General features: G+C 35.6%; 1 protein-coding gene across 3 annotated transcripts; it reads left to right on the forward strand.

Annotated features, from left to right (window-relative positions):
- The first annotated feature begins 690 nt into the window (after positions 1–690).
- On the forward strand, positions 691–5,095 carry LOC105638411 (cadherin EGF LAG seven-pass G-type receptor, putative (DUF3527)). 3 transcript variants are annotated; one of them, XM_012222204.3, is made up of 3 exons: positions 691–1,112; positions 2,162–3,983; positions 4,473–5,095. In XM_012222204.3, the coding sequence occupies exons 2-3, from the start codon at positions 2,229–2,231 to the stop codon at positions 4,635–4,637; spliced, it is 1,920 nt and encodes a 639-aa protein (XP_012077594.1). In that variant the 5' UTR covers positions 691–1,112; positions 2,162–2,228; the 3' UTR covers positions 4,638–5,095. The 3 variants fall into 3 exon arrangements, with proteins under 3 accessions (XP_012077594.1, XP_012077593.1, XP_020536692.1); XM_012222203.4 differs by having other exon boundaries at positions 692–1,112; positions 2,090–3,983; XM_020681033.3 differs by lacking the exon at positions 691–1,112 and adding an exon at positions 1,203–1,341 and having other exon boundaries at positions 2,090–3,983.
- The last annotated feature ends 2,099 nt before the right edge of the window (positions 5,096–7,194 follow it).

Here is a 7,194-nt window from a genome sequence, read left to right on the forward strand (position 1 = left end):
AATTAATTAAATGTAACTTTAAATTTAATATAAAGTCGTTATTATATAAAAATATTTTTATAATAGAGGAGTCAAATTTTAAAATACTTGATTTAATTTGATAGGTCATTATAGAAGATTATTTATTTATTTGTAAAAAAGAAAGAACATACGCCGCCCTGGCATTAAATATAGGGGTGAGAAGAATATGAGGCTCATTAAAACCAAACATCCTTGACAATAAATGAATAAATAAACTAACTGCAACAGAAACGGTCAAACACAAGGCATGTTGGCCTACAATCCATGTCCTTGTCCCTCTCTCTCTCTCTCTCTCTCTCTCTCTCTCTCTCTCTCTCTCACGTGCTCTTCTACATTTTCCCCTGTACCAATATAATGAGAAAAACAAATAAAATCCCATTCCTATAATATCCCATTTGATGCTCTCTAATTACTTGCGTCTATTTGACAACGAGTGGCCCTTTTAGTTATAGTGGAGGGAAAGAAAACAGTGATGTCCTGCACCTTTCATGGGTACCAGCTCATTTTCACATTTTCTCTTTATATATAAAGTTATTATTTTTGTAACTTCCTTTCCTTATAATTATAATTAAATTTATAATATTTTCTTTTTTTGTGAGAATGATTAAATTTGTAATCTGGGACCAGGAAACTGTGGAAGAAGAAGAAAGTTAAGTGGGTCCTGAACATGTAACCCTGGATTTGGGGTTGGAAGGAGTCGCTTGCTAAATTCAACAACAACAAACGTGGCTTACAACCATAGTTTTATGTCTCACGCACTCTCTAGTCACGTTTGAGCTCCCCCACTAACTTTCTTTATCTTTCTCTCTCTAGAGAGGAAGAAATCAACAATACTGACTTGAAACACTCGCAACTTTCTTTTGGGTTAGTGAGGAAACTTTGTGCTTAGCAGTGGAATCTGGTATTTTAGTAGCACTAGTAATTAGTTTTGTTTTCTAGTGCCCTCTCTTGTGTTTCTACTTTCTGGTTTTACTCTTATCTTCAAGATAAGCTCAAAATTGGAGGGCAATTAAGTGATTGCATTCTTGGGAATCAGAGTGTGATTGGAGTGGATTTCGGTTCTTGGATCCATTTCTTCTGCTAAGAAAAAGGTTGGTTCTTGCTCTTTTATATATATGTATTATTAAAGTTTACTACTTTCTCTGTATGGGCTTATTTATTTATTTATATAAATATTTTCGCTTTCCTTTGGGGATTGATTTCTGTTTTCTGATGATATTATTAGTATTTGTTGTTGGTCTGTCCTTATAAAGTGGTACAAGAGAAGAAAATTTCATCTTTTTTCTTCTATTCCAGTGCTTTCCTTCCAACAATTTTAAGGTTTCTCTCTCTCTCTCTCTCTCTCTCTCTCTCTCTCTATATATATATATATATATATATTAAAACTTCGGGAGAGCTGAAGTCTTGGAACCCAGAAAAAGGAAGGCAGAGAGAGGTTGAATGCGTGGAGTTGAATTGAAGTCATGTGGATGAATTAATATAAGCTGCACTTGTTTTCCGCAATTATATTTTTCTATAAGTCTAAGAAACTTTATTAACTTTCTGGATCATGTATGAGATTTGTTTTCTCTTTCTTTCTCTGGGTTTGTTGTGTTATGATATTGAATATTTGGATGAGTGGCAATCTATCTGTTGAAACCTCTCTGAAAAATGCAATTTATAAGTTCTTTGTCTCATTCTTTACAGTTGATATGATTCCTATTTGCTACCTGCTTCTTCTATTCGCTAATGAGGAATAATATAATTACGAATGTTAACTCTTCTCTCTAGTCTAACTTTGATTCCATTTCTACCTGTTAAGTATAAGATGTCTTTTATTGCCTTAATTTCTTGTTTCAGATAAGAAACAAAGTAAAATCAAGAAGGGAAAGTACTTCGTTGTTTACTTGCTTTGTTTGAGCCTAATATAGATGCTTCTGCTTTGCCCTTTTCAATGTCCTCACGTCTCTAATTGATGTTGCTCTTTCTGAGATTCTAATGTGAAATTTATGATGTTTAGCTTTCTTCTCACATAACTTTGCTTTTGCAATTATTGCTGCTAACCAGTCATTTTCATTTTCATTTTCAGATTCCTTTGAGATGTGACTTGGACACTAAGAGACTTGTCTAATATGGTTGCTTTTACCTTCATATTTTTTAGTTAGAGATAGAAGATGGAAAGCATAGTTGTCCGCCATTAGTATGCTTTATCAGATAAGAGGTATAATATGGAAGACACATTTGCTGATGATGCACAGAAAGGAGGCCGTGCTAGAGAGGATTCATCATCACATAGCTTCAACAAAGATGGAGGATTATCTGGTGACAATAGCTTGGATGGTTCAGAATCAAAGTCGAAAAGGTTGGTGAGAAGGCTAAATTCACAGCATACTCTGATTTTAAAAGTTAAGCAATTTCAATACAGCAGAAGTTACATTAAGGAATCTTTCCTTCGAAGCATTCGTGTCTTGGACAGTTGGATTCCAAAGCATATGTTAACTGTAGATGAGAAATATCTTCGACGTTGTCTTGAATACATTCATCTTAGTGCTTCAAAATCAGCCCCTCAAAATATCTCTCTACACTTGAGATGGGGAGAACTGAGTGTCTTGTCTAATGGCTTCAGTGCAGCTAAAATAGAGAATGAAGATACATATGATTTTGCAAGGTTACGTTTTGACTGTCCTTTGGCATCTGGAAATGGGGGTGTTGTCATTAGCCCTGCAGGACACTGGATTGTTGGTTCCATAATGGGTAGCAAGAGTATGGTAAATATACTCAACAGCCCATTGTTTCGTAAATATGGTGCATGTGATGGTGATTCAAACTTTGAGAAAGCAAGCTTTAATGATGTTGATGGGTCTATATGTTATGAATTCATGAACTCTCCTGGTGTTTTAAGTAACTATTCACCAAACAACCTACATAAAGAAGCACCAATTCCAGGCAACAATAAATATAAATCTGAGACGCTGGATGAAAGGTTTGTTTCTATGTCAAGTACGAACTCAACATGTTCTGATCAGTCTTCATCTTCTCTCTCAGCCACTATTACTCAAGGAATGCTCCAATGCACCTGGAAGGGAGGGAACCCACATTTTGTTTTCTCTCTAGATGATCAAAAGGTGGTTTATGTGGCCAACTTGTGGAAGGTTGAATCAACAGATGATAGGGCTGTGGACTATACGTACCTATTCCATTTAAGGATGGGTGGAGAAAAGGAACATGAGATTCATGATAGTGAAAGTTACCTTGTAGGTAAGATGAAGGTATCAACTTCTTTTAGGCTCGGCCCGAACAATTCTAGAATCATGGAGAGAGAGTTTGTTTTATTTGGTGGTAATGAAAATTTCGTGCGAATGCAAACTTCAAACCATAACCTCAGGAAGAATAAGGGGTTGTCAAAGAAGGTGGCAGAAGTCTTCCGGACCAGTCACTCAATGAAGAAGAGAACTGCCTCCAGATTTAGTGGTTCAAGTGCCATACTGGAGAGTTGCCCTTGGGAGCCATTCCAGGAAACAGATAATAATATTGATGCACTTTGTGGGACCAATCTTTTGGAAAATGATCTTCCTCCAAATCTTGAATTGGTTGCCATTGTTGTTAAGGACCGTCTTCCTGAAAACCGTAAGGAGAAGATTGGAGGATGGGGCTTGAACTTTCTCAAGAAATCTAATGCAAAACAAACAGCTGATTCTATGGAATCCTCACAACCTCCTCCTGGCTGTGGTGTGCGAGATTCCAGTGACTGTTCAACAAGTATGGATATTCTTATTCCAGCTGGTCTTCATGGCGGTCCAAGAACAAGAAACAGTGGCCCTTCTAGTCTTACTGAAAGATGGAGATCAGGTGGACGTTGTGACTGTGGTGGCTGGGACCTAGGGTGCCCATTGACGGTACTTAAAAGCAGATCAAGTAACAAAGAGATCTCACCCCAAGGAGGCATGCAAGGAGAGTGCAAGTTAATTGATTTAATCATTCAGGTATTTTTATTTCATTCTATCCCTATAGGCTATATCCGTTATGATTTCAGGTGACCAATGCTATAGGCCTCGTGATGGCCCTACTGAAGGAACTTGTAGCATTTTCCTTTTTCCATTTGCTCTCGTATAATTTTTAGCTTCTGTATTTTCTCTTATAGGCAATTAATCATCTGATGTCTTTCATGTTCCTGGTTAAGATCACACATCATCTATTATGAATATTTCTGAAATTATTATGTTTTGCTTCAGCATTTTATTGTTGTAAAACGAGCAATGATGGTTGTTTCTGTTTTTGTTTAATGAGATTATATAATTGAAGCTCTTCTAGGAAGTTCTAAGAATTATACCATTATAGAGAGACTTAAATGTTTTTTTTTATGTAACATTTATAGAAGCTGTGCATATTTACTGCACCTGAACTGTTTGGTAGCTATATACATCTACTTGAATAAATACTGAGATCAACGTGATCCAACTTCAATTTTTCAGGGTTCAGAGAACAGTGCTCCGCCCTTGAGGATGGTGAATGTCTACAGTGGCTTGTATTTTGTTAATTTTCAGTCAACACTGTCAGCTTTGCAGTCTTTCTCAATTGCAGTGGCATTTATTCATGCCCAGAGTCCAGCTCTGCGACCCCAAAATGTACAGGAGTAAAGTAGCAAGATTCAGGATGAGGTTTATTTAGTTATGTAACTCTCTTACTGTAGCACAACACTTCATAAGTTCATTAAGTATTTACACACAAATATAGATAATAATTTTTTTCCCCAGATAGTTTGTTTATTTAGTGTCTGATTGTCTTCTTATCATAGGTTTTTTGGGTCATTATCTACTGATTGGATTGTTGATTTTCAGACAACAGAACTCATGTAACCCACTCTGTTCTGATTGAGTGTACATTTTTTTTAATTGAAAAATGTACAATTTTTTTTGATACAGTTATTCAAACTGAATGTCTTCATGCCCATTAAGGTAGGACTAGAATTACTGCTCTAATGTTTTATAGATTGGTGGGATGGGGAATTCAGAGCATAAGAAGATTTGATTTGTACTTTATGACAGATATCTTCAATTTTTAAGTTGACATGGATAACGGTTTTCCTCCTTTCTAATTCATGTTTATGCGTGCTAAAGTATTTCAGTCTACTGAACTTACTTTTGTTTTTTGGGAAATTCTTCTTATTACAAGAAATGGAAGAGGCATTACCGTCTAATTTCCATGTTTTGGGAGAACCATAACAGGTTTTGACTTCTGCTTATAATATATGCTGTATCATATTGTGTTATCTTCAACTATGTTTTGATTTGCATGTAGCTTTTGGTGCTGTTTGGTTGACTTGGTCAATTCTGCTCCAAAACAAGTTTCAAGTCGTCGTGGTAAGCTTAAACATCTTCCTTTTTATTTACAATTGGGTCTTATAAATACTTGAACATTCCAAATTTCCTAGAAATGCAAAGGAAATAAGAAGCATGCTTGGTCTTGTTTGCTGAAAATATATGATGTACACTGTTTCCCTTGGAGCTTTTGTGAGGATGAATTGAAAAAGGTGGTGCTGGTGAAGTGTGATTTGGATTCCATGTATACTTTTCATTTGTTTTGAATATTTACATCGTTAAATATATACAGTGTAGCCGGTACATTTCTGTATTTATTGTTGTTTCTTTTATCCGTTGTCCATGTAAGAATTGTGTAGTTCTCTTTTTTTCTGTGACCATTATATAACGAATTAAACAGTATAATTAAATCCCTGTTCTGAAAAAATCTAGGTAAAGTTGTTTGAATTTCCATTTGAATTCACTTCGTTGGAAGGCAATGTTGAGGTGTTTTTATCAGTTGGAGTAACTTTCTTGACTTTGATGCCTTCCATTAAGTGGCTTCTATGAGAGTGGTTAGCACCTACAACCAGGAAAAAGGCAGCAGCAGAAGTTCATAGTTGATTTAGGAATCAGGTTACCTGCTAATTCGTGTAGTTATACCTAAACATGATCATGGACGTGCTATGAGATACGTTTCTGGTTGTCAAAACGCACAGTTGCGGTTCTTCCTATGCTGTCACCATCCGTTCCTAATGTGAAAATTTGAAGATTTGATGTTAGGCTTTGTATTTTTAGAATATAATCTCCTTTACTTTCTGGAGAACATTCGAGTTTGTTGGTGCCAGGAAAGATTGTTAGTGACTTGTGGAACAGTCCGAGGTACTTTCTTGATAAGCTGAGAGTTGAAGGAAAATTGTCATCAGGATGAGGCTTATCTATATGCAAGACCCCATGCCATCACAGTTCAGAGGGTAAACCATCCTGTATCTGTATGGTGATCTTGTCATGATGTGTTAACTGTGCAATCATCGAGCTATCTACATGTATATAAAATAAAAATCTTATACTGTTGCTTTCTCCTTGATTGTGGATTCTGCAGCTTTCTTTGACTTCAGATTTTATTTCTAAGAATCCAATTATTGTTACTATAATACGTGCATGCTTATCTTATTTTAAACAACTGCTTACAGCAATCTAGCAATAGGGATGATAGGCCCCTCTTCTCTGATAGAACTATCGCGTATAGTGCTGAACGATACATCACGTATAAAAAAATCTGTAGTTTACAAAGATATGCCGTTTGTCTTTAAATAGCCGGCCCCCAGCTAGTTAACGATCCAGATTTTCATTGTCCAGTGATGCCGTATAAATCTTGAACGACGCATCACAGGAGTAGCAGCTGTCATTTCCTGGAAGAACATGCGCATGTAAAAAGAATATGCGAAATTGGAGTGGGCTTAGGCCCATTAAAAGATAGTGGCTTGCTGGCTGTTAGATGTGGAAGAGATTTATAGAGGCGTCAGGTTTTAAGGTTTTCATCTAAGAATTTCCTATTGTTAGAGAAAACTATATAGTTAAAATTTAGAGTACTGACTATTTGAATATATTTATACTATATTATTAATTTATAATTAAACGTATTGAGCCCAAATTGTCATTAATGTTGATGTAGAATAAGAACAAACATTCTTCTTGATATAAATAAAATTCTTTAAAAAAATATTTTTCTTAATGTAAAAGAAAGTTCTTATTAAAATTTATAACATTGATGTGTAAACACTCTGAGCAGGTGCTATATAAAGAAGTTCTAGCAGATTGTAAAATGAAGGCTTGAAATATATTGCCAAAACTAAGAAATATATATACAGCAGATGATGACTACTAGCAGCCATAA

The sequence above is a fragment of the Jatropha curcas genome, chromosome 7 (genome assembly GCF_041381405.1).
Source record: "Jatropha curcas cultivar XTBG-Jc1 chromosome 7, XTBG_Jcur_1.0, whole genome shotgun sequence".
NCBI classification, from domain to species: domain Eukaryota; kingdom Viridiplantae; phylum Streptophyta; class Magnoliopsida; order Malpighiales; family Euphorbiaceae; genus Jatropha; species Jatropha curcas.

Coding starts and splice junctions, on each gene's coding strand:
- LOC105638411 (XM_012222204.3), top strand. CDS start 2,229: ATGGAAGACACATTTGCTGATGATGCACAGAAAGGAGGCCGTGCTAGA. Junction 3,984..4,472: donor TAATTGATTTAATCATTCAG/GTATTTTTATTT, acceptor TCAATTTTTCAG/GGTTCAGAGAACAGTGCTCC.